Source organism: Triturus cristatus, chromosome 10 (genome assembly GCF_964204655.1).
Source record: "Triturus cristatus chromosome 10, aTriCri1.1, whole genome shotgun sequence".
Classification (NCBI taxonomy): domain Eukaryota; kingdom Metazoa; phylum Chordata; class Amphibia; order Caudata; family Salamandridae; genus Triturus; species Triturus cristatus.
The window spans coordinates 880,221,369-880,248,472 of record NC_140593.1 but is presented as its reverse complement, the minus strand read 5'-3'; the positions used below and the strand labels follow the sequence as shown (position 1 = coordinate 880,248,472).

At 42.8% G+C, this 27,104-nt stretch overlaps 1 protein-coding gene across 6 annotated transcripts in view; it reads left to right on the top strand.

Annotated features, from left to right (window-relative positions):
* The window catches only part of NBEAL2 (neurobeachin like 2), a 737,578-nt gene that overhangs the window by 681,159 nt on the left and 29,315 nt on the right, over positions 1–27,104 (top strand). For all 6 annotated transcript variants that reach the window (XM_085628557.1, XM_085628556.1, XM_085628554.1 and 3 more), the window contains 9 exons: positions 3,371–3,468; positions 5,443–5,559; positions 7,196–7,285; positions 8,283–8,392; positions 12,389–12,561; positions 13,427–13,521; positions 14,460–14,576; positions 15,181–15,342; positions 24,487–24,635. In XM_085628557.1, the coding sequence (XP_085484683.1) occupies positions 3,371–3,468; positions 5,443–5,559; positions 7,196–7,285; positions 8,283–8,392; positions 12,389–12,561; positions 13,427–13,521; positions 14,460–14,576; positions 15,181–15,342; positions 24,487–24,635 (1,111 nt within the window). The remainder of the gene's footprint in view (positions 1–3,370; positions 3,469–5,442; positions 5,560–7,195; positions 7,286–8,282; positions 8,393–12,388; positions 12,562–13,426; positions 13,522–14,459; positions 14,577–15,180; positions 15,343–24,486; positions 24,636–27,104) is intronic.

The window sequence follows — 27,104 nt, the reverse complement described above, 5'->3', positions numbered from 1 at the left end:
AGAGGAGATTGGGAGAATATCAGGAGGCAGAAGAAAGGGCATGGGGTGAAGAACAGTAGGGGACAGTAGAGGCAGAGGGGGAAAGGAGCTTCATGGTGATCACGCCCCTAGATGGGGGGGGAGGGAACATAACGGGGAGATGAGGAAAAACAGTGTCCGATGTCCGGCTGGGTAGGTGCCGGCCGAGGGGGTGAATCCCAGGGCCCAACTCCTCTATAGCTACGTATGATAGCTCCACTGGGTATCAGCCAAAGGTAAAGCAGGCTCCGCGGTAAGTCCAAACAGTTGAAGATTCAGCCCAGGGGGCAACGTCATAGTTCCATTGAAAACTGTGTCGGAGAGAGCTGGATGTCCATAGGGAGGAGAACAGCAGCGGAGAAAAACGATGAGACCTATGTCCGAAGTTCGGCTGGGTAGGTGACGGCTCTAGCGGTGAGCTGGAGCCAATCTCCCCTACAGTTGTCGATGCAGCTCCACCGGGAATGGGCCATGATGCTCGGGCTCCGCCGGGATAGAATGAAGATCATTAATTGTCCAAAGGTCTCGAGTCCGGAAATGGCAGAATGGAGATGACAAGGATGGTAGTGGGGTCGCTAGTTCAGTTTCCTGGAAGTCTGCCGCCCCAATACATCAAATGTTGGTGGTTGCAGGTAAAGAATAGTAAATTAGTTATTGTTATTGATCTGGCACGAGTGAGGCACAGTGTTAGTACTTTTTCAATCGTGCACTCGTCCAGGGCACTGTTAGTGTGCAAGCGCTACTTGCGCGGACGCCATTTTAGGGTTAGGCAGCGTTGAGGAATCGATCGCCCCGCAAATCGTATTGGGCTTTGAAGGTCTGAAATTAATGGAACCATGTCAGAGATTCTCCTAGTTGGAGTGAGTAATTGAGTGGTCAAACACCGTGTACAGGGGCTGAGTCACCAGACACAGGCACCATCTATAGATATCCAGAATTTCGGCGATCCCCAATCACTCCTCCGATGACAGTGAGCGGAGCGGCACGTTTAGATTGCAAGTGTCCATCTCAGCGGCCGTTCCCGAACTCTGATATGTTAAGATCGGTGTTCAACCTAATTCCAGACGTAGGCGCCACCTATATCCAGATTTGCGTCGGTCCCCAATCACTCCTCCGATGAGCGGAGCGGCACATTCATATTGCTGCAAGCATCCGTCTCATCAGAGATCACGAACAGCCACCATGTTAAAGATCAGGCAGGTGGTCAGGCGCATACAAGAGCAACTGATTTTGGTGATTTACGTTATTATTTCAACTTGAATCCGCGGTAGTCTTACTGTGAGACGTTGACATCATCAGCAGTCCGCAACTAGTGGTGGCAATTTTGGTCTGTCGGGACCCCCACGGTTCAGTGTAGATTGCTTGGCGGGGCGATGTGAGACCCAGCAGCTTTCATGATCACCGCATCAGGCATAGAACACTTGTTGTCGTGTTTGTTGAAAGAGATTAGCGCCTCACAACAAGCGGAAGCCTCCAATGTTGTTACAGTCTCATGCGTGAGCTAGCAGCTTGTTTTTTTGGGAGACAACTTGTATTCCTGAGTCGAGGTGTAGGCTCAAGCCGGCATGGTGGAATTAACAGCTCCCTGATGAGGCTCAGAGAGAGCCCTTACCCGCACAGCAAGTTGCCAGTGCAGCCTCTAATGGCTCTGCGTCCTTCACGCCGCTGTTGAGGGAAATTTGACAATCTATCCTGCTTCACGGCACCCTTGGGCACGTCGATTCTCGGCTTCCTCTGACGATCGGTAAGCCTGGAGAATCAGGGACACCAATTTGCAGGCTTGGGAATCTGAGATTCAGTGGAATGCGGCCGGATGGCAAGGGAAATGATGCCTGTGCTTAGAGGGTCTCTGGGGGCAGTATCCAGGGGGTACAGGCCAAAAAGGCAAACCCCTTCCCGGGAGCTCTCGGCCGGAGCTCCTCACCAGTCAGCCATCTTGATCCGAGGACCATTCCCATGTAAGGCCTTACTGGCCGGTCTCATGCAGAGGGCTGTGAAACATAAGCCAGTTTGCTTTTGGCAGTCTCTTTCGTCTCTTAACAGAGTATTCTCTGAAGTAATAAACCTCCTAAGAGACTATGACCCAGATAAACTTTATGCATCCATCTGGCCAACCACTCTCTTGATTTACCAACCCTGACAGCCAAGCCATGTAAGGCCAACCAATCCTAAACGTAGCCTGCAGTTCTCCCCTCACCCCCCCTCAAAAATAGGATTCCATCATGTTAGACCCCAAGTATGCTTCACCATGAGCAGTAGTACCACATTAACAAAAAAAGAAAGTATTCTCCGAGTGTGTGCTCTCCTTGGTCTCTTTGTGACATTTACTCCTGCGAGTGACTTTGTGCATGGGTGGGTGGTTCGACACTTTATACACAGATTATCTACATCTGATCACTTTTACTTGTGTGATGCTGCTTTCTCTTGACAAGCATGCCAACCTAGGCCTTCCCCAAGTAACAGTAAGTACAGTTGTAGGTTCTCCATTCTCCCTACAGAGAGAGAAGGGACGCAGAGGTGGCAGCTCCATAAAAAGCATATGCAGGCTATCAACAAGTGCCTCTCCAACTGTTGGGTAGCCTTAAGTGAAAATCTTATTTACCTTTTTGCTGAAATGTTATACAAAGTTACACGGCTTAGGCTACTTTATGGCTGTCTCCAAAGAACAATTTGTACTATTTTGTGGGACCATTGGACAGGTGCAGTTTCTCTGTCCTCGGACATCTCATTGCATCGGCAGGGTTCCTAAAATGAGTGAGAGTTTTAAGTGTGTATGTATATGTGGGTATCATCAATATGCATCTGGATCTGAAAAAATTCAGTTCTAGAATGGGTACCAGTGGGTTAATGCAGATGTAGACCACATGAGGTAAAACGGAGAATCCCCCTGGCATTTTGAATGATATTTGTGCAAAAGGGATTTCACTGATCCTCTTCTCTTTTGATGGCTGTGATTTGCTGCAGGATGAAGTAGATACATGTCACTACATGTCAAAGTCCTTTTGAGGACTGCCATATATGAGCCTCGAGTGCTCCTCTAGCAAGTTGCTGCGTGATGTGGGTAAGGGGTTGCCAATAGAACACATTGCTTAGATGTGTGCAAACCCTTGATGTTTGTAGCTCCTTTGATAGTATACACAAGTGATTTCTGTCAGAATGCAGAGGTGGTACTAGTGGTGATGAAGAGTTACCAACATTTCTGAAAGCTGTACAGTGAGTCCATGGGTGATCACAGTTGAAGTAGCTCCGATGACAGACCACCACCTAAAGAATGGGAACATTTGAGCCTAAAATGTGATTCTGCAGCAATAGTTTCTTGCATAGATTGCCATCTTTTTTCCGCAATCTATAGGTGTCGTTGATTTGGATGCCATTGCAGATGAGACAGAGCGGAAAGCTTTAGAGGGAATCATCAGTAACTTTGGACAGACCCCATGCCAGCTGCTCAAGGTATGTGGGATTTATAGAAAGCTGGCATTACTTTACATCATTATTCAAGAATGAAGAATGAACATTTTGGAATGCATGGGTTATAGTGTTGCTCACACTCTACCTGAATTTCTTCGAGCTCTGCCTCTGGATTCAAGGATTTTGGTTAGTGCCATACAATCTCCAAATCTAACCAAGCATACGTTTCGCACACTTTAACTGTTTCCAACTTTTGTTGTTCTCCTGCCTTTTGGGAGGGGGTTACATGTCATGTACTGAAAACGAGCCAGTACCTACAGGGGTTGTTTTTCTGGTGATTTTACAAGAGTTTCAGCAGGGGTTGTTTGAATAAACCACTAACCCATGAGCAGACATTAACAATGGTATACTGGTTCCTAGGATGAAGCTCCCAGCTTTTCCTTTTTAACTAGAATATCATGGGACGGTCTTGCAGAACTAAAATCGGCAAATGCCACCCCACATCCATACCTCCAATTTGACAAATACTGGGGTTGATGCAACAGAAACTATAATGTAATTTGGCCCAGGATAACTCCTTCCAATATAAACAGGTTAATCCCTGCCTTAAGGGTGTTGTATGAAAAAAGCTGGATAGTTGTATTTATATTGCTGTTATTCAGAGAGCAGAGTGGTAACAGATCTACCTCAGCAAGTGAAATATTTACTGCATATAAATTCAGTTGGATTTGTTTACTTCCAAATCCCATCAGACTATTACTATCCCATTACAGTTTGACCTATTGCACTAGCTTGATGTATTATGTTGTTCCTATGTTGTGTTATGCTAATATTGATTGTAAATAATTTAATCTAAAGGGAGGGGCTAGCCAGGCTGCTATGTTTTAGTTATGTCAACTTGGCAAATGGTCATGTAGTAGAAAATGTCTGGTGACCCTGAGACTGATGAATCTCAAAATGTCAGTTTGTCAAAAGATCAAAATAGAACTAGTTGTAGATTGAAGATAAATGTGAAAAAGGATCAACAATTCTAGAATTTTCAACAAGGCCAGAATTTAAAGGCTAAATGAAAAAATTACTTTTAAAATGGATCTGGAGAACAGAATAGTGCATATTTAAAATGTAAAAGAGCGGTGGTAGACCATTTTCTATGTCTACTATGTTCTGGCCGGATGGAGGCTCAAGGGCCAAAATATGTAAGGTAGAGTAAAAAAGAAAATGGAACGAGATGGAAGTAGAAGTGAGAGGCAAACCGTGTTCATTCTCACAACTAAATGGATGCATAGCAGGAAAGGGAAAAAAAGGCAGAGTAGGAGAGAGGTTTGTGCAAAACATGAATGTACATGAAATGAAATTAAATCCAGTATTTGTAAAGCGCAAATAATTACCCAAGGGTGTCAAGGCACTGGGGCCGGCGGGAAGATTAAGAGAGCTATTGCCCAGAGTCACATGGTGCTGAGCTAACCTGCCGCCGGGGATCGAACCGTGAGCCCCCGTGTTCCAGTCAGGTGCCCTGGCCGCTGCACCACACCTCTTCTTGGTGTGTAACTAACAAGCCCTCTTCCTTTCCTACCACATATTTTCTTTTTTGGTGGGAAAAGAAGAGAACAAGGGCTTTGTGGATGGATAATGAGGAGTTACGAACTAGAGAGGTAGAAGAAAGAGAGCTTGGGGGGGTCTACCCTCATTTTGTAACCACGATGAAACCATTTAACAGAAATATGCCTTAAATTTGTCATACTTGATAGTTCATTTTGAAATTTTCATTAATATTTCAGGATGGATTTGATAGTGAGGGTTTGGTAGGGCAGTGTCAATCCCCTTATTTATCAGCATGACAAAAATCTGATTTATTTGTCTTCACTGTGTGTGCTTTGTGTGTCTCTTTTGTGCGGTCATATGTAGAGGACATTAATGGGTGTAGCAATGCTAGATAACTCAAACTGGGGACTTTACTGTTTGAGCTAATCTATTCTAAATATATGGTTGATGTTTCTAATGTGTTTACCCCCAAAGGAGCCGCACCCAGCACGTCTCTCTGCTTTGCATGCTGCTAGACGAATGGCCCGTCTGGATACCTATTCCCCTAGTGTCTTTGAAAACCTCGGGGAGCTGAAATCCTTCTTTGCTGAGGTAATTTGCCTTCTCTTCTGAATATCTCACGGTCAAAGGGGACTTGGATAACTAAATTAACAAATATGCATCATAGAAGAATGTCACTTCATTTTGGGTCAAACTGGAAGATAGTATGGGCAAAGAGGAATTGTCTCAGCCCTCTGTTTGCCGTTATACCTCTTATCATGAAAGGTATCATCTCCTTGATATACAGTGAATTGTTCAGGTATGTTTGTTTTTCCATATAGCATTGGACACCAATTTTGCTGTGCCTACGCTCCACATAATTCGTTACATGCAAACCACCTTTATACCTGTGATATGTCATTTATTTTCAACACTTAAATTAGTGGTAGAAATTAAATCCAATGCATCTGTGCTCATGCAATGGGATCTGTGAAATTATTACCTGCTAAGCGAACAGACAGGGTGGAATTTGTTTTCCATACTTTCAAAATTGGCACCACATGCAGAATGGATTATAGTATGGACTCTATGCCCAATTGAAGAAAGTAACTTGTGTTTGGGATGCGTCGCCCTAGACGTGGTCTATGGACTCTCACTACCCACACCTCTTCTGTCCCGCCCTAACACACCAAACTATTCATTCATGGCCTTGCTGTTCAACTGATACTCCCTGCAGCAGGCTGTCAGCGCCTGGATACCCTCAAGGGTGACAAGTCGTGCTATAGACATACCTCTTGATTTGATTTTGGTTAAATACTGATTACCCTTTCAAGCAATTAGAATAGAACCCTGTCAAACGACCATTCTGGTTGCTGACTGCCATTCAGAATAGCCCCAGCACAGATTGATATGAGACCATCAGCCTGTACACCAGTGGCGGCTCGCATAGGGCGTGCTGTGGGGAGGGTGGTGGGTAGCAAACATAAGACGGAACTCAGAATGGAGGAACGTAATAATTACTTTCCTGAGTTCCGTCGTATGTCCGAGTTTTCTACCCCCCACCCTGCCCCTCCCCCACCCCGCCTCACAGCACGCCCTATACGAGATGCCACTGCTGCACACGAGTTTCAAGCAGTCAGTGGAACGCTTTGGGATACAGCCTGCTGTTCAGTTTTTATGGGACATGTAGGGAGAAGCCGCTCCAATGAAAAAGGCAGATCTGCCTCTTGATTTGCTTCCTCTTACCACAGATGGCAAAATACACTTTGCCCAGCTCTAAATGCTTACTGCGTTTATGTAGGTATGTCAGTGCCAGCAATGTAGACAGGGAACATTTGTATCATCCCTGGTTTGACAGTGCTGTCAGGATAGAAGAGGAGGGTAATTTAGAGCAGCCTCTGATCCATGTGCATCCCTCTCAAAAAGTGTGATACATGCTGTTCTGTGCCTGCCTCAACCCCAACTCCAACCACAAATGAAATGAAAAAGCTAAACTACATGTACACATCTTTGCCATGCCAACATTTTCAACACTTCCCAATTTCCTCATGTGCAAGCTCCTTGTGTCCATTTACACATGCATTTTCTTCCAATCTCTGCAAGCATCAAGCACAGGGGTAGCTTTGAGTTGGACCTGTAAAGAAAGTTTGTACCCTAAGAATATTCAATTGAGCATTCAATTATTACATTGCTTTGTCACAATAATATATTTTATTAGAATATACTTATTGTTACTTATCCTTTTCAGGGAATGATGGATGGAGAGCCCCTGGTGAAATCTGTGGTCCCTAAAAACCAGGCACACTCCTTCATCACCCAGGGATCCCCAGATGTGCTGGTAAGTTTCAAAGCATCCTGGCTGGAAACTCAATACTTGAGTTAATCCACTGTAGGAAATGTATGCGGTACCTTCCACCACTCCCACCCTGCCCCTATCATCCCACCACTGCCATCTGAGTTCTAGCAACCTTTCTCTGCTCATTCCTGTTAGACCTCAGTGATTAATGTGAGAGGCAGTCCCTTGGCACACTGAGACTGCCCTTGCACACAGGGCCGGACTGGCTGTAACGAGCACCGGGCGTTTCCCAGTGAGCTGGAAGGGTGGGGGCGGTTTTCAACCTGTGAAGGACATTTTTGTTACTGGGAGCCGTTTTTACAGTGCTGCAAAATCGGCCCCTTGTAATAAAAGCGCAGCAGCAGTGGTCCAAGGGGCTGGTCGGCCGTAATTACCAGGGCTGGTTTGCTATCCCAGTCTGGCCCTCCTTGCACACCAACAGTGTCCTTGCACATCACCACAGCCTTTTGCATCTGGGTGCTGCCCCTTACACTCAGATTGCCATATTACTCCTACACATTGTGGGAAGAAGCTGTCTATACAACCTCTATACTGCACTTGGCATCTTGACGCTGCTTCACACACTTAACATTTGTCTCTAGCATACAATGTAGCCATCACCTGCTTGGTGCTTCCATCTGACACTGCATCAATAACCCATTGCTACCAACTTGCATCATAAAGGCTCACCCAGTGCCTAACTAGAGATATCCAGATGTTGGCCTGTGGCCCTACTGGGCCACCTTAATGAAGGATCTTGCATTCCAATTATCCTTCACTAGTTCCAAGATAAATTTCTAGCTCTAAAAGAACTTCTGCTCCAGGAGAACGCAATTACTGTATTTGTGGGGTACTGTGTGTTGCATATTCATCTAGACCAATTGATGTTAAAGTTATAAGTTTAAACTGGTAGGAAGACTCATTGGGTGGATGGCCCACTCAAAAGAGTAACATGTACCCCTCTTGTCCCCCTTTTTTAATCGTTTTTCTATCATCCCAGGTCACTGTTAGTGCAAATGGCTTGCTGGGAACCCATGGGTGGTTACCGTATGATAAAAATATCTCCAACTATTTCTGCTTCACCAAGGATCCCACCGTCTCAAACATCAGGTAACTATCACAAAATGCAATTTTGTCTAACGTGTGCAGGTTGTGAATTTGCTAATACTGATGATAACAATGAGAAGTTGTTGCCTGAGAGTCTCACTTGTTTATGCTCCATATTGCCTGAAGAATATTCAACATATTTAATCAGAATTGCCCTGGGTCAGCACACATACCTCTGTAGCACAAACAGGGATTCAGATAAACTGTGCTGGAAAGAATAGGGTCATGCTTTCCGGGAGAAAAACAGGGAATGATAGCATTCCCAACATAAAATGGATATGCTGGAGTCTGCCACAATTGTACTGTGACTGCTCTACTGCATATTTTGATGCTCAAATGAGTGGCCCACGGTGACACGCCACAGCTAATTTCACTCTGCCATTATTGTTGTGATACTGGAACATCTCTTTGGTAAAAAATTAAAAATCCCTGGAAATAAAATCTATAGAGTGTTGTGGATTGCAAAAAATGTAGAACTCTTTAGAATGTACACACACGAAGGTCAATTTTTACTCCCATTTCCAAACTGAGAGATACAATACATCCACTTAAAGACTGGTGTGAAACTGGCCTAAGTAACAAGGCTGTGAAACTGGCCTAAGTAACAAGGCTAACATTTCAGAATTTAATTTCACTTCTGCAAAAGGAATTTGGCATAAACTGGGGCATTGTGTCCAAAAGGCAATACTCCATTTGAAATAAAATGGGCCAAAAATCATTAAATAATATCCTAAATTATGGTTAACTAATAATCCCAATATTGTATGTCCTAAGATATTAGCTATTTTATAGTAAGCCCAACATATTAAGTATTCCTAAATAAATGGTATGACTTTATTTAAATTTCATTCAGATTTTTTAAATCTATACATAAAGAACAGAAAAATGCCTGCAATCTCCTGTGTATATTAATCAGCATGCCATTATAACAATTATATGATGTTCATAATTTTGGGATACAATGCCTTAGTAAACAAAGTCAGAAAGTTCAGTTGTCCAGCATTAGGACCCATACCTAGTTCAAAACCTGGTCATAGGTTAATTGCTTTTAGTTATTTGCATAGGGTAGTCCAATATATAAATCAATGTACAAACATACTATCGCTGCTCCTTCTCTTTGTGTAAAAGTTTTCTTTTCCAGTTGGGAAAATCCAAGTTAAAATGAGGTGCACTTATGGAAATTCTTGCTTGGAGAAAATAGTAGAAAGAACAGTATTTACTTACGATTGTTCAAACAATCTGTCTTCTTAAGGGCTGGAAGAGGCAAATTGTTCCAGCCAAGAATGTTTTGAAATATTTTTGTAATTTCATAGTGCATCAATACGACTAAAGAAAGTGTCTTAATGCTGTACATACCCAAGGAAAAAATAGCACATACAGAAAGCATGTTAAAGAATCATGTTAAAGAATTATGGATTCAAGAAATTACTACAAAAAATAAATTAGCTAGTCAAGTTTTTTTTTTTTACAATTTTGCATAAAATTGCATCTTTCAGGGTCAGCACAGGATGCTGTATTAGCAAATGGGTTTCTTACAGTGAGGGTTCCACTGTGCACATTTATTGTGTGGAGCAGTAAAACATGTAAAGGAACTTAATGTTGAATAAAATAACTTCTAGGTCTTTTTTTGGAGGTGGCACAGGGTTTAGACCAAGGTAGATCTTAAGGAGAACACAGAAAGGATGACAAAACAGCTAAGAGGGAGTGAAGCAAAGATGAAAGAATGACATAAATAGCAGTCTAAACTCTTCGCTCATCAGAAAATATTTTCTGCTGAAGCGGATATCCTGGTCTACAAATGCAAGTTTTACTTTTAATGAAGCTCATTCTCTTACTCTCTTAGTTTCCAAAGGATCAGTTGACCCAACTTCTTTCGTGGCAAACACAAGGAGATGATGGACAGAGCACTGAAACTTTTCAGACACTCACCCCCCAGTCACAGATCTGGGTTGAATCCATCATCATTATTTAGCTCACTTCGCCACCTCAGTTCAGACCCAGCTATATGCAAACCAGTCTGGACCCTGTACCTCATGGGAACAGTCCAGCCTGAACTGCCAAGCCAGGTCTTCCCTGAACCAGAAACAAGCATCCTGGGACCGGTTTCGGTGTAACATCCCTCATCAGCCAGGCTAGCTTGACTCCAGTGGCAAAGTGAGTAAGGGACCCACATCTGGGCATACCCTGCCAACTTAAGGCAAATAAAGCAAACACAAGGACTGAAACAAACAGTAATGGTAAAACTATGCATACATTGAATACATGGACAAATGCATTACCTGATATTGCCTCCACTCTGCAAGATTCTAGGTGCTGTATCTCCATAGACTAAATATACCACTTATGTACCTTTGGGTACGTAAAACAGTTTTTCCCTTCAGTTGAACATCAACTAGATCTGGTGATACGACTATGAAATATACTTTTCTTGAAAGTCACGAAAAGCTTTGAAGTAACTTTTATGCTTTTAGCAGACAAAGACAATGTTACACACAATGAAAATGTTAAGCCATTTATATCTGTCTTACGTTTTCCTGTTGCAGTGAGTACATGAAATACAACAATACATCTTTTCTCTGTTCTTGTTAGTTAGAATAGCTGAGTTGATAAAATCTGTGTAAAATAGAATGCTGATTACTTCAAGGCAAACCATAGGTATTTTTAAACGCATTTAGAGGTGTAAACAAAATGCATTACTTTAGTTTGATCTATACACCTTTCAATTTCTGGGCCCACGATCAGCTTCTGGAGTCTGCCTTGCACTTCTCTGAAGCCAAAAAGCATTTGCACCCACTCTATTGAAATGTATGTCCGCTTCTGTAGAAATGTGAAGAAATGTGAAGTCCACAGTTCGTTTTATTACAGAATATCAGATTTCTCCTTAGAGTTGTAGTATTCCCATGGCAACTTGCTCAAGCACAAAGCTTTTTACACCACTTCAGATGCTGAATTCCAAAGTGCACTATCAAAGGCCTACCTGTAAAGATCTAATGTCTGTTTGAAAAATACAGCCTATTGAAAGGCCATGATATGAAAAATGCTCATTTTAAGTGCATGTATCTCATTATCAGCTGCCTCTTGTCACAGCACATAATGACTTGCTTTATAAAGCATATTTGCAAGGGGGGTTCTTAAAATATGTATAAAACATTATTAAAAAATCATTACAAATTTACATTTAATTTATGAATTACTATAATGAATCAGTAGCAAAATCTACATATCTTACAAACACAAATGCTTCAATAAAGATTACTTTGTTGTGTATTTTTCGATGTAGATGTACAGGTGCTTAAAAACAGTACATCTAAGGAACTTTTTGTAACTACTACAAAGCTTAATTTAAAACTCAACAATTACTGTATATTGAATATGTGGTTTGCACCCTATGATTGTACAAAAAGGTGGGTCTCTGTCTAGAAGGGCATAGTGGGTGAAAAACAATGATTTGGAATGTGGCCCTGTGCCATCGCCAGTGGCTGATGTTTATTCAAACATGCTTTCTATCGTGTTGGAATGGATGCCAAAGTACCAGCATAACAAACGTTTGCCTGCATTTCACTTTAGCAGCATACACATTGTTATGAGTGAAGTAATCATTAAATATCTAGAATTTGGTTAATATAGATTCATTGACTTCCAAAACTTTCAGCTGTGTTTTGATGGACTAAAAAACGAACAACATATACAACACAGTCAATTTCAATTCATGGAACAGTAACACACCAGAGTGTTTATTTTAGGGGACTCTGACATCACTTTTTATTTGCGAGGGGTGTGCTAGAACCTTAAAGCATTGGTAATTGAAGTAATCATTCCTGATAACAGATTTATGTGTGACATAATTTCTAACACAGAAACATGTTGCCAAATGGTGCCTACTGAGAGCGAATGTAAAAAATCTGAAGAGATGCTGTGAAATAGAAGCAGAGAGTTGGATGGGACAATTATGTCTTGGATGGAGCCAGTGATGTGTGAATTTTTTGTTCTCTTGAACAGAATGCAGCGTTTCCTGTATGGTCCCTTCGCCCAGGGTGTGGAGTTGTCCTCGCAAACATTGGCCGTGTCACATGATGGGAAGCTGCTCTTCAGTGCTGGACACTGGGACAACAGCCTACGTGTCACCTCACTGAGTAAAGGGAAGGTCATAGGACACATCACCAGGCACATAGGTAACAATGTGGCCAGGACAAAATGTCAATGAAAGCTGGATCTATGCTTGAAACATTCAGCCAGGATCTCCTGGTACTTCTAGAAACTGTCATGTGGGCTTGCCAATCATGAGTTAATACCTTATATGAGCATAACATCTGCTACAGACACATCCAACTAAGTGCATGACAGTATCCATCCTGACTGAGCTCTTTTGTGTTAATCTTTGCCCTATAGTAACTGCAACTTGCGATTCGCCATGCGCTGATAATTACCTCACATATTACGTCATTCATAACATGGTTTGTGCCATCATTGATCACATAAATTCACCAGTTTTAGTGATCTATGTAGTGTTGTTATCAATGATGTCAATTCAGATGTTTCTTTAAGTGGTATTGTTTGTTTAAAATGGAATGTTTTAACTGATATTGTCAGCTAACTATAATGTCCCTTTAACTTTTTTTCCCTCTCTATACATATATATAATGTTTGGTCAATACTTTCGTACACGTTTCTCTGATATCATCTAATCTGAGCATCTCTGCTTCTAATACTGTTGTTTTCCATTCACACCAATCCTTCCTATTTTGTCTGTCATGTTCACAGTGTGTTCCACTCCTCCAGCTGTCAGTGTGTTATAGTTGAGCATGTTGAACTTACGTTGTCTGGTTATTTTTTTTACCAGTGATGCTAATTATGTCACGCTGACAGTTTAAGCAGTCCTCACCTGATGCCTGTCCCTTGGTGCTATTAGTGCAACAAACGTGACTTCACTTAATTTTATGTGCTGACACTTCTAATATGCTTACCTGACTGTCATACAATGTGTTCTTTATGATGACCTGAGACTTAAAGTAGTCCTTTATTTCCTTCTATTTTCAGATGTTGTCACGTGCCTCGCTCTTGACCTCTGTGGAATCTACCTCATTTCTGGGTCAAGAGATACCACCTGCATGGTGTGGCAGGTCCTGCAGCAGGTGAGCAGCTCAGTCTTGTTTTAAGCCCTAAAGAAAATTTCTTATGAGGTATTTAAGTACATACATTTCTTGATAAAATACTGCTTTTGAAAATTCAATTTTAGTTTAAAAAATATATATATATTTTACTCAGATTAAAAAAATATTGTTTAAGGTTCTCTGAAAGCCTTAACTTCATCAGGCCTCCTATTGCCACAATATCCATAACATCAAAAATCACTGTGTGTGACATCGATGGACCAGACCCATAAACACCATGTCCATTATAAATCTCAATAGTTGGTGAACAAATCTAGAAATCAAGAATTATGGTTATTGTGCATGTTTGATGAACTGGTCTGGCAAAATGTACACAATGAAACTCAAACTACTCTGGAAAAATTATAAGTACCACCACCAATGTTCTCTCAAAATCCAAAATGTAAACTATTAACAAATTACTGTTCTTACCGAACCTTAACCTTTTTCCGATTGGCTACTGTCACAAATTTTATGATCTCAAATGTGACATCACAAGAGATATATTGTTATATGTAGTGCATATTGTAATTGTTTATAGTGACCACTCAATGCAAGCCCTTTATGTATCCAAGCTACTATATATTCTCTGGTCCATGTGATATCATTCAGAGTGAGATCTTTGGTGCACAACGAGGTGGAGTTCTAATTGAGTTTATTTAGTGATTTTCTTAATGTTTCAATTTTAGCTCAATAATGACCGGTGTTTTGGTTTTTGCAGATTTTGTTTGTATGCACTTGTGCATGTATATTTGTTTTCATGGTTCACTCCCACAAAGCAACTTGATACAATTTTCTTCCAGCGATAGCGTATTGGTTGTGGGGCATTCTTATAGTATATGCTTTCTTAGATGCCTTGACAGCTATGCAGCCTAATTAGAATTGTATTTCTTCTTTAATTGTGTATTTGTCTCCCACAGGGTGGTTTCTCCTGTGGCTTAGCTCCAAAACCTGTGCAAGTATTGTATGGACACGATGAAGAGGTCACATGTGTTGCCATAAGCACAGAACTGGACATGACTGTGTCTGGATCAAAGGTAAAGATTTGGTAGGAGTAGTGCTATTAACTGAACTAAAGTACATGTCCATTTTAATCTCTACTACTGGCCTCTGGTGATTTTGTTCTAACACTTCACTGAATACAGTTGCCTATACATTAAGTATTTGAATGGTATTTCCTGAAATTATTTTTAGAGTGATATAGTCACTGGGCCCATGAGCTTCTCATCTCAATGCCCAAACCAAAGACTACGAGGTCTTTACTTATTCAGAAAGTCTGAGTCTGGGAGGGAATGACTGTAGCCTGTGAAGATGTTTTAAATGGCATTGGGTCATTGTTACTTTATTCAATGCAGCATCTGTGTAATGAGACAATTGCTAGGAAGTTTGATAGCTCTTATGCATCCCCGTCTTCTCTTAAAAGTGTAGAAGAAATTCACTTCAGCATATGTGATGAATTGTTTTTGTTTCTGTTGGAAAAAGGAGAGGGACAGAAGCTTTGGAAATCATTTGAATCTGTAAATGACTCTAGTATGATCAGATATTTTGATCAAAATAGACCATCTTTGCGGAAGAACATACTTAGACTATGTTAACACAATGAAGGATTACCAATGTCTTCATGATATGTTACTTTCCCAGGATGGCACCATCATTGTCCACACTTTACGCCGGGGGCAGTTTATGAAGTCCATAAAACCTCCAAGTGAAAGCACGTTACCGATGACCATTTCTCATCTTGCAGTTGGGTTGGAGGGACAGATTGTGGCCCAAACCACCATTGAAGACAGATCATCCATAAAGGTGAGTTCAGAAAGGAATAAAGTTTGAATAGGATGAAAGGCTAAGGGTTGGAAATAGACTAAGAGGTAAAGGCAGGAGTACAGATATATATATATATATCTGTCTATATGTCACGTAGGCTACAGACATGTCTATTTAGGAATTCTCCATTGTAATTTGATAAACGGATATATTGCATTGGGCTGAAATGTTTTGCACTACTGCTTATAATTTGCACAGTTTTTTTTAAAGCAAATACTCTTGATATGTGTTTTACCGGTTAGGCATGGGGGTTTCAATGTTGCACTTTGTACTTTTGGGACTTTACCCTGGTATTACATACCACTTGTGCGGTCAGCCCCACTAAGGGGATAATTTCAATTTGCCCATGTTGCACACGCTAAATTTGCACTATTGCATTTTTGCACATCCGTTCAAATTACGTGACATGTCAATCTTGATTTAAAACATGCATTTTATGCATCAATGTACTGTCAGATGTTTTCTATGTCTATTGGCCCAATGGTCATGTGATGTTTGTTAATTGCACTTTAAATTTGTTGGCTTTCACTGACACCATCATGTGATCAAGGCTTTTCTGGGGCCGAAACGCGTCATGCGGTGCGTGGTGCTTCAATGGATTAAAAAAATACCTTTTGCACGAAGAAGCTTGGGTCCGTTTTCGTCTTTCCGGAATTGTGATCTTTGAGATGAAGTTCTTCGCATATATATATGTATATATAAGTTAGTGAACTGGAAATTGTGGTTATAGCCCAATCAGATGCTCAATGCAGATTGCGATAAGCTGAAGTAGCAGAAATGTGTGAGTTGGAGAGTCACTAAATCAAAAGTGAATGAAGGAGACTTTGATTACTGATTGTTCTGTCATCAATAGCATATTTCAGTGAATTGCGGTGTAAGTTAATGGGTGAGGTATAGTTTATTAATTGTTTATTTCGGTTAATCATAAAAGATGATACATTTTTAGTATGTAGTTAAGAATACATGGTTTCCGATATATACAGGATTTGATTTCTTAAACATATTCTGGCTACAGAAATCAGAGCTCTGCTAGGAAGTTGGAGAAAAAATTGGGCATAGGGGGCGTGGCCGGGCAAGATGACCGAGCGGACGTAGCCCGTCTCGGCTCCCGTTCCACGCGCTGTCTTGGTGTGCAAAGAAGCAGCTGCAGAACCCTGGAAACGCCGCAAATAGAGCCTGCCAGCGTGGGAGGATATGAGGCATCAGCAGGAGCCGTCCGAGTGATCTGACCGGCCCAAGAACAGCGCGGTTGGGCTTCGGGCTGCCGTGAAGAGGGATGTCTGGTCACCGCAGTGCCATTTTGGCTGCTGCAGAGCCTTTCCTGGTTTCCAGCGGACGGGGAGGAGGCAGAGCCCCGCATTTGAGGTACAGAGTTTTGTTTAAAGTAGCGGCGGCAGCAGGGGCGATCGTGGCGGCGATCTTTGTTAACCGATGCGGCTGAGGTCTCCTACCGACGCACCTGCCTGACCTCATCATGGTAGACGTGCTACCTTCAATGGCGGTTTCTACCAGCACCAGCGTCTTCACACCCAGAGCCACCCGCTGTCACCATGGCGGAGAGCACATCTAACACTGTAGTTCGGGTGGCACCTATGCTGATTCTGCAGAGTGGGCACCTTCATGCGAATGCTCTGATAGCCTGGAACCCTACTCCTCGCCACGATTTGTTCGGCGCTGCGCCTACGCACCTCCCCCACCCCACAGGGACCGCTATTGCAAAGCTACTCAACGCTAACGAACCCTGCTCCTGCGGCCCAGATTCCGCCTTGGAGCCTTGCAACACCCATTGAAGGTTTCCTCTGACTGGTCGCTTCATGCTGGGTGAGTGTTTCCTCAAGGCTTTCTCCGCCCCTTGGGACACTTGCGCGCATCTGCCTGTACTACACCAGTGTGGCAACCTAAGTAGATTGCATAGATAAGTCCCCTAGAGGTAACCCCCATAAGTCGCCTGGGATGAGTTTTCACAGCACCAGGGTCACCACTTAAGGCACTACTTCATGTCGCACCTCCACGGGAAACCTGCATACTCACTCTACCCTTGCTACACCCGCACGTCACTGGGGGACTAAGCCATATGCCGCCTAAGAAGTCGACAAGCAAGACACCAAGCAAGGTCTCAGACTTTTTCGCGACTTCAGACAAGCGATCAACGTTGCGAGGGGACGCAAGCTCTGCAGCAATGGCCCTCACAAAAGCGGACCTCCTAACCATGTTTAAGGACTTAAAATCTGAATTGCACAGCGACATCAGCCAAGACAACAAATCTTCCATGGGCCAACTGTGGTCGGATTTGATAGAACGCTTATCCTCCCTGCAACAAGATGTGGACTCTGTGGGCACTAGGGCCCTTGACCTCGAGACAACACCAGGAACAAGGGCGACTCTCCACTGAGCTTCGGGATGAGGTTCTCTCACTTAAGGATCAACTACACCAATCGCAGTTTAAGACGGAGGACCTCGAGAACAGGGCATGGAGGGAGAACATACGGGTCAGAGACCTGGAGGAGGGCACGCAGGGGCCTGACTTGGAGGCCTTCATAGTAGGTCTCTTCTCAGAAATCCTGGCCCCACAGACTCTTAAAATAAAATTAGACAGAGTTCATTGGGTGGGGACTCTACAACATGGCAAGAAGAAACGACCCCACGACATCCTAGCAAAATTCCACTCCTATAAAGTCAAAGAAGCAGTTCTTCAGGCCGCTAGGACAAAGTACTCCATCTCATTTCAAGACCATTCCTGCACCATATATCAGGATGTAGCACCGTCTACTCTTGCACGGAGACAACTTCTCAGGCCAATTACCACTAAGCTGCGAGACGACAAGATCAGGTACAGATTGACTTAACCATTTGGGCTTTCCTTCGAATTTCAGAACAAACAGCGCCATGTCACCGATTTGCAGGAAGGATTAGACCTTCTGGGTCTCCCCTCTGAAGAGGATGCCCCCTCCCAAAGTAAGAATGGAGAATCCTCCCGAGGCTTTACATCGACTTTGGGAATTGTTCATCAACGCCCCCTGCGCGACCCAGCAGACCATGCTAGTCTGCCCCATGGACTGAACCTTTCAGTCCCCTGTACGACTGCCGGAGCGGCCGACGTCTTTAGAGATTTCTGGTGTCTTGCGGCGGGGACCGGCTCATCTCGGGAATGCCGAGACTGCTCCGCATTTGCGCCCCACTGCTGCTCCTGGTCTTTTGGCTTCTGACACTGGTGCAGGACGAGGAGAGATCGTGGACATTGTGGACTTTAATATAGAAAAAAGGAAGCAACAGTGGCCTTACGTATAAACTATGTCTGTTAGGAGAGGGTAGTTTTGTTTCTCAGTACAGGCTGTTACTCAAACTGGTGCTTTATGTTTACCTCACCAACGTAGAAAGCGTACCGAGGTGTTTGCCTCGGCATGGGCCCTATTAAGGCTTGCCTTTTCTCATTTGTGCGCCTAAATGAAAAAATATGCTCTCGATTGAATTATCCACCAGGACGGGCGTGGACGGGGTCCTCGGACCTGCTGTCCTCCCTGGTCCCCTGTGGGGTCTGTTCGATCCCACAGGGGGACCAACAGTAGTGTTTGTATTGTTTATTGTTCATGTTTGTTTTCATTTTTCTAGGGGTCATTGGGTGGATGCGGGAGGGTTGTGGTGGCGGCTTTTTACCGATTGCCCTTGAGGGGCTATCCGACTGCCTGGAGATATGTAATACCAGTTCAAGCCAAGTATGCCACCCCAGAAGACAGTTTGGGGCCGATGACCTAGGGGGGCTCTTGGGGCCTTGGGAGAGTGGTAGTTCTTTATCTATGGCATAATGCCGGTTACTTTTGGAACTTGGAATGTTAAGGGACTTAATTCTCCCCAAAAACGCCACAAAGTATGGAAATACATTATCGACCACCACCTCAACATTGTAGCGTTACAGGAGACGCACTTATCTAGAGCTGAGAACGCGCACTTCAAGCACAAACATTTCCCACTAATTTAAGGATCCTCAGCCCATACGAAACATAGGGGGGTGGCTATTATGTTTCGCTCTTCTGTACAATTCCAACCATTGGGAGGTCAGAGAGATAAAGATGGTCGCTGGATCATGATTAAAGGGCGCTTGAGAGGGAAAATCTGCACCTTCGCAGTAGTATATACCCCCGACACTGGGCAGACGGTCTTTTTACACACGTTTTTGGGGAAATTAACAGACTTTGTAGAGGGCCCACTAATCCTTATGGGGGATTTTAATCTGATATGGCAGAAAGGCCTAGACAGCACGCACACACAGCACTCAGACATGGGCTCTTTCTCAGGGTAAACGCAACAGCGCTTACGTGACTTGGGCCTCTTAGACGCCTGGTGCACGCTTTTCCCACAGACCCGAGATTATACGTTCTACTCACATGTCCACTGTACATACTCTCTGCTTGAATATATCTTTATTAATCAGTCCCTGCAAGGCACCTTACAGGATGCCAAGATCTTCTCCCTCTCGGTATCGGACCATAGCTTAGTCACTGTAAGTCTCACTTGGTATGGGAACGCCCCGACTACACCCAGATGGTACTTTCCGTCGTCATTTCTCCGAGATAGGGATTCCTGTACCAAACTGAGGAAAATTATTACTGATTTCTTCGCCAATAGGCCGGAGGACACTTCGGACTATATCACCTGGGATACCTTTAAAGCTGTTGTCAGGGGGGAATGTATTGGCCTCAATGCGGCATTGAATAGGCAACGCGCTAGCGAAAGAGAGATACTGGAAAAGGAGCTGACTTCTATTGAACGCGCCCATAAATTAAACCCTACAAGGCAAACTCTACGCCACCTCACGGCACCGCTACATCACTCCCTCACTTACAATCGGAACTTGAACGCTTTGAAGTTGTGTCAGGGTTTAAAATAAATTTGAATAAATCGTACATACTCAACCTCACCTTCCCACCAGCAGAGGTCCTCAAACTCCAGTCCTTTACTCCGCTGTTGTGGGCTACCTCTTCCATCCAATACTTGGGAGTCCAACTAACGCCAAGAATCAAGGGACTCTATGCCGCCAATTTCCCCCCCATCCTTGCACGCATCCAAACGGAACCTCAGAAATGGAAACCTCTTTTTCTGTCCTGGCTAGGTCGAATTCACGCCGTGAAAATGACCCTTCTGCCTAAGCTCCTCTATTTTTTTCAGGCCCTACCTATTGAGATCGAGTGTGACTTTTTCCGGAAAGTGAAGGCCATGATCCTACGCTTTATCTGGCAAGGGTGCCGTGCTCGCTTCTCTTACTCTCTACTGTGTTGCTCTCGCAACCAAGGGGGAATTGGACTCCCAGATATTCAATTATATTATAAAGCGGCGCAGTTGGGAGTCTTGGTAGAATGGTCAAAAAGAGAATCCGAAAAACACTGGCTTCACATGGACCGCAGCGTGACAGGGAGAACAATTTGGGATCTGGTGTGGCGCCCTAGACGGGATAGACCTAAAAATACATACATTAGCACTCCCACACGCACCACCCTAAAAGTGTGGGATTCGATCTCGGGTGATGACAGGTGGACTTCGTTCCCCCTCCCCATTTACACCGCTCCACTTTAATCCAGCATTCCCCCCAGCCCTACATGAGGGACCCTTTGATGCCTGGAGAAAGGGAGGTTGCCTAGCTTTGACACACCTGTTCCATAACTTCGACCCTCTCACTTTTGATAACTGTAAACGGATGCAATAGGGCATACCGAAAAATACCAATATTCTCAACTGATGCATTGGGCCCTTACTCCTCAAGTACGGGAGGCTGCCACCCGAACCCTCACAAAATTTGAGGCCTTCCTCACCAAGACCACCTCTATGAAAGGGGTAATTTCATTTTTTTATAGCTTCCTGCTTAAAACTGCTCTAGCCCCGCGCCCGCGATATATGTCCATGTGGGAAGACTTGATACACCGTCCCATTTCCGATGAAGAATGGACGCACTTATGGTCTGATATTACACGTTTTAATCATTCCACAGAGCTCAGGGAGGCGCACATGAAGACCATGATGGACAGGTACTTGCACCCTTCCAAGCTAAGACAGATCTTCCCCGCCACCTCTGACAGATGTTGGAGGGGATGCAGACTACTTGGGGACTTACAACACATATGGTGGGATTGCCCGACTATCCGGCCCTTCTGGGAGGAAATACTGGCGCACATAAAAGACATGTTGGGATATCCCATCCCCAATACCATGGCAGGTGTCCTTTTGGGGCTTCGTGACTCTTCCCTAGAACACCAGACTCGGGCTGATAAGATGATCATGTGGCTTTGTATTGGAGCAGCTAAGATCACTTTGGCAGCCGCCTGGAAGAGGAAGGGGGCTCCGTCTATCTCCCTTTGGCACGCTCGCCTATGGAAATTGTTTAGCTTCGAGCGCATGTCTGACATCTTCAGAGATAACTATAAGAACTTTGAATTCAAATGGGGCCCCTTAGTCTGCTTCCTTTCACGTGGCCTCCCGTCGGCTGTCCGTCCTTCCACTATAAGGTCCCTTCATCTCTTTCAATTTTGATTAGAGTTCTAGTGTCATGTGATTCCATCATTGTATGATTGTTGCCGGCACCACAGGGAGGGTGGGGGTGGGTTTCAGGGGGGGTTATTTTGTTTTTTATTTATGTTATTTTACATCTGAGATAAGTTTCTGTATGATTTTATGCTCATTCCATATAACACATTTCACTTGGATGATATGGAGAATTTACCGTCGCAGCAGGAGGTTGACACCTTTGTAACAATGCTTGCTCTTATATTGGACCAGCAAGGACTAAATGTACTGGAATTTGAAATCAGACACTGTATCCACTACTTGGGCCACTCCATAAGGAAGGAGCTTGATTTTATTGGGCAACGCACCTCTTCCAACCGGTCTACTTATGCTGAATTATTCTACTTCCCCTGCGTGGGATGTTGTGTTGGCACTATCTCGGATTGTATGTTGCAAAAATGCAATACAAATATCTTTGAAAAAAGAAAAAACAAATTGGGCATTGGTTGGAATTAGTGTCCACCTTCATAAATAGAATGTTGATTAAACAAGAAGCAGTGCTTATGTTATAAAATTATTTGATTAATTTCAATTAATATTTTAATTTATTAAGTGCAACAAGATCTCCACTAAAATATTCAAAACATAGCAATATGTGCAGTTCAGTTTCTACTTCACCCATCTGACAGATTCTACTAAATCTTTGATTCCATGGTTTCCCTGTTCCAGACGCAGTCTCCAATAGCTGAGCTGAAGCTGGTGGCTTAGTTTGATAAGCAGGAAAACTGCCTCTGTGCAACAAAACAACATACGAGGCCTTTGGTCAAGAAGCTGATTAAGATGACCTTTGTATACAAAGCAGATCAGTTTACTCTTGGTCATCTGCTGTCAAGTCAGAGAGAGACAAATCCTACTCTACAACACACTTCACACAATTTGAAGCTATGACTAACTACTACAAAAAGATATATAGATATGCATTTGTGATTAATTCTCTCTCTTTAACTTTGATCAAAAACAAAGGTAAGCCAATGCACTAAGCAGAAAAAGGGCCAATGCTAATGTAAAAGAAACAATGGTTCACTCGAAAATTATTTTTAGCAATAAAGTTTCACAGTTGAGGAATGCAACATCCATCCAAAAATTGAGCACAATATTAGCAGTTTAGGTCAAAGCACATTTCAGTGAGCTGACCAAAGTGGACGAGTACTTAAAGAGTTATTTAACACATTTAGTTCCACAGAAAGAAGTTTTCAGTAATCAGGGTGGTGCCATAACAATGAATTGAATGAGTTACTTAGGGCAACAGCAGATGGTCTACTAATGATTTATGACTAGTAACTAACACCAAGGCAGGGAACGGGCACTCGAGAGGTGACTAAATCAGTAGGAGGAAATCATGTCTTCTAGGAGTGGATGTGATTTCCTTTGTTATGAAATGTTCAAACAGTGATCAAATGGTGCAGAAAAAAAGTGAAAATGACAATTGCCGGAGTTTTTAAAATCTTATTTTTTCATGGCCTCCTTTTCCTGCTTACTGCATTATGTATTTGCGATTAATGTAGTCTCTAATACTACGAGCAAGAACAATCTTTTTAGGATGTATTTTGCATCCCCTGAATATGAACTTTACTGTTTAGAATAAGTTTACAGTGAATCATTGTTTCTTTGACATTTTTAACTAAGAACATGAGACCAGCCTTGGGGCTTCACCAGGGACCATCCTGAGACAGTGAACACTTTATATGATCAATGCATGATTTGTAATGGCCATTTCCAGTATTCCAAATGCCTGTCATTATTGATGTAAGATATTAGGTGTCCCATTAATTAAATGATTATGGTGGAGCATTGGATCAGTGTGGTATGCATGTTTATTGATTACCGTAGGGGACACAAATGGACATCATACCTCTAATGTCATTTATTCCACCGAAGAATAGGAGCAAATCATCCATGCAAAGCAAACAAGGGGATATTAAAACTGTGATCATGAATGCTTGCACTGTATTAGTAGTGCATTATATTGCTTGTTTTATACCATACAATTGTTGTTTCGAATCACTCTAAATATTGTGTTATACATAGTACCTTTGTATTGTTTAATAGTCTCTGAAAAGGCCTGCATTCCAAACCCTGACCTACTGGCCTCATTTAAATGTCCAGATGTCTGCTTGGTACTTGCTCTCAGTTGGCCATAAGCAGTCTTCTGGAGTAAATGCTTCGTGCCTATAAACCTCACCATATTGATGCATGTAGTGAGATTATTCACTTTCTTTTCTCTCACATGTTAATAAGACAGTGGTAGCAACAGCGTCAAGCATTCATGGAAATCACAAACAAACAAATGAAATACGAATATTAGTATGAAGAACTTTGGATGTAATAGGTCTCACACTGCAGCAGCCTCATTAATACCTGAATTAAAGGGTCATCTGGAACAAGTATATCCTATTTGTATTAAAGATTCAACAGTGTCTTTGCATTTTTAAGCACTGCCTCCTTGATGGCCTGTATTGAATTGTTGAGCTGTAGAGTATTTGATAGAGTAAATGTAATGGCATTTTACAAAGCCCTTCCCTTTGAGTACATTTGACCTTCTTTGTGTTTCTCCCTTGTGGTTTACTTTAGGATAAATATGCCCTGCATCTGTACTCTGTGAACAGCAAGCATCTCTCCTCTGTCCCCTTGGATGAGCAGGTGACCGACATGTGCATCACTCAAGACTATGTGGTCCTGGGCACTATGCAATGTTCTCTCCACATCAGAGACCTTCAGAGGTAAAGTTCAATTTCATGCAAACATAGTTGCGGATAGGAGGTATGGATAATCTTTTTGAGGTAGGCAAGGAAAAGTTACCAAATAGGGGCATGGTGTAGTAATTGGACTCAATAAGTGAACTCCTGACAAAACCAAGATGTACTCTTTGTGCTGTGAGTCACGTAGACTGATATGCCCATTTGATATAACAGCATCTGCAAGAGCAACTACCTTGATCAGTTTACATAGCAAATCCTACCTCCAAGGCCATTTTGGAAAGCCTATAACTTTAATCTTGTTATGTGAACATGGTAGTTTTACAAAATAAAATGTTCCTTACAAGCATTTTTGTTACTTTGGCTATTTTTTGACTAGTCTCTATCCCATTAACAGGTAAGTGACATCATAAGAGGGTCAAAAGTGCATTGCTGGAATTCTTTTGTCTATTCACCTGAATGGTGTCCAGAGAAAGGGCTAAAAACGTAGGCATCATATCGACAACCAACTTTCTTTTCATCACATATACATCTCAGGGCTTCCACCTTTTGTCAAAATAGTGCTCACCTTGCTAAAAAAAAATGTCCTTCAAGTTCATACTGGTTCACGTAAAACTATGGTACAGGAGCTTATAGCATCCAGACTTCATTATGGAAACTCTCTATATCTTAGCATTCCTCAGTACACCCTTCAGCATCTCCAGGTTGTCCAGAACACTGCAGCCTGAAGGATACTTGCCATTCCCAGAAGAACCTCAGTTAGAACCCATTTCAAGGCATCACACTGGCTACATCATGTTCAAAACTGTTTGCTTTGAACATAAAGCTGTACACAGCATAGGTCCTGCTTGCATAAAAAGAAGATTCTCACGCTCAATTCTCACACGTCGCGGTTCTGCATCTCTTCCTCAGGTTACAATGCCCAGGATCAGGCTTTCCAGACAAGGATGTAGACCTTTCTTGCATCTTGCTGCTAAACTCTGGAACGCTATACCTGTTCACACAGAGCTAGTGGAATTATGTACTTTTAGGCAAAGAAATCCTAAATCCTTTCTATTCCAGTTACATACCTGAAGAGGGCAAGAAGATTATTGTATCTACTTGGCGCTGGGTTGCCCTATTGATAAAATACCTTGAAATATATAACTTCATTCAAATCCATTGGAGCAGTAATGATGAAAAGTAAAAGGTTACATTTTCTTTTTCTTTCCGGTAGCAAGTTTACTCACCTAGTAATCATGTCCCTCCATACAGATTCCTAGGCAGTGCAGTTTTACACTTGCACAGTTGTATACATGGTTTACAAAATGATTCTGTCCCAACTCTATATACATAAGAGAAAAGAAAATTATGACGTGCACTCACCATGAGCAGTAGTAGCATTATTAATAGGAGCAATAGTAGTAGTGATAGAAAAGTAGAATTCCTAGTGGTAATACTATAGCGCTATTTATTTCTTTTTTCGCTAAACCTGGGTTGTTTATTCATATGCAGTCTCTTTACACCTGTTCCTCTGCTTCTGGCTTTGCTAGTATCACTTGCAAAAACAACAATTGATGGACTGAATGCAGAACAATGTCATCATACATTCACCCCAGTACAGACATCTGGGCCTAAATCCATGGTTTTATTGCTCACCATGCCATTCCAGTTTGAACCCAGCCATATGCAAATCAGTCTGGACCCTGTGCCCAATGGGGTGAGTGTCTGAAACGTTTCAGTGCTCTGTCCATCATCTCAGTGTTTGCTTTGTTTGCCCTAAGTTGGCAGGGTATGCCCAGTCGTGGGTCCCCTGCTCACTTTGCCACTGGATTCAAGCAAGCCTGGCTGATGAGGGTTGTTTTCCCTGGACCGAAAACGAGCATCCTGGAACCGGTTTTGGGCTGACAATTCAGGCTGGACTGTTCCCATGAGGCACTGGTTCAAGACTGAATTGAATATAGCTGTGTCTGAACTGGAGTGGCGAAGTGAGCTAAAGAACGATGATGGATTCACCCAGGACTGTGACTGACATGGAGCGCTGAAACTTTTCAGACTCTCACCACCAATCATCTCCTTGCGTTTGCATAGCTAGTATCACACCATCATAGGCATTTATGATATTTTACTCATGCTGTGGACACATGGCCGAAGATAATTACAATAGCAACTGTACACCAGACACCACTTCCTATTTCAAGACACAGAACCTCTCTCCAAGCAGGTGAAGCTTGAGCTCCTCCTCCAAGTAGACTTCAGGTACCAGTACTAATAATGCTGGAGGTGAACTATTACTAGTGATGCTTCTACTATTACTACTGCTATGGACACTACTAGTACTACACATATTATTTCCACTGATAGTATCACTGCTAGTTCTGTGATTGCTAATGCTGGTACCATTTTTATGAGTCAAGATGCACTACCAATTATACTACTTTTACTATTGTTAGAACTGCCCATAGCATTACAATTTTACATAGTGTTACATAGTGTGATACTGATAATAGAAGT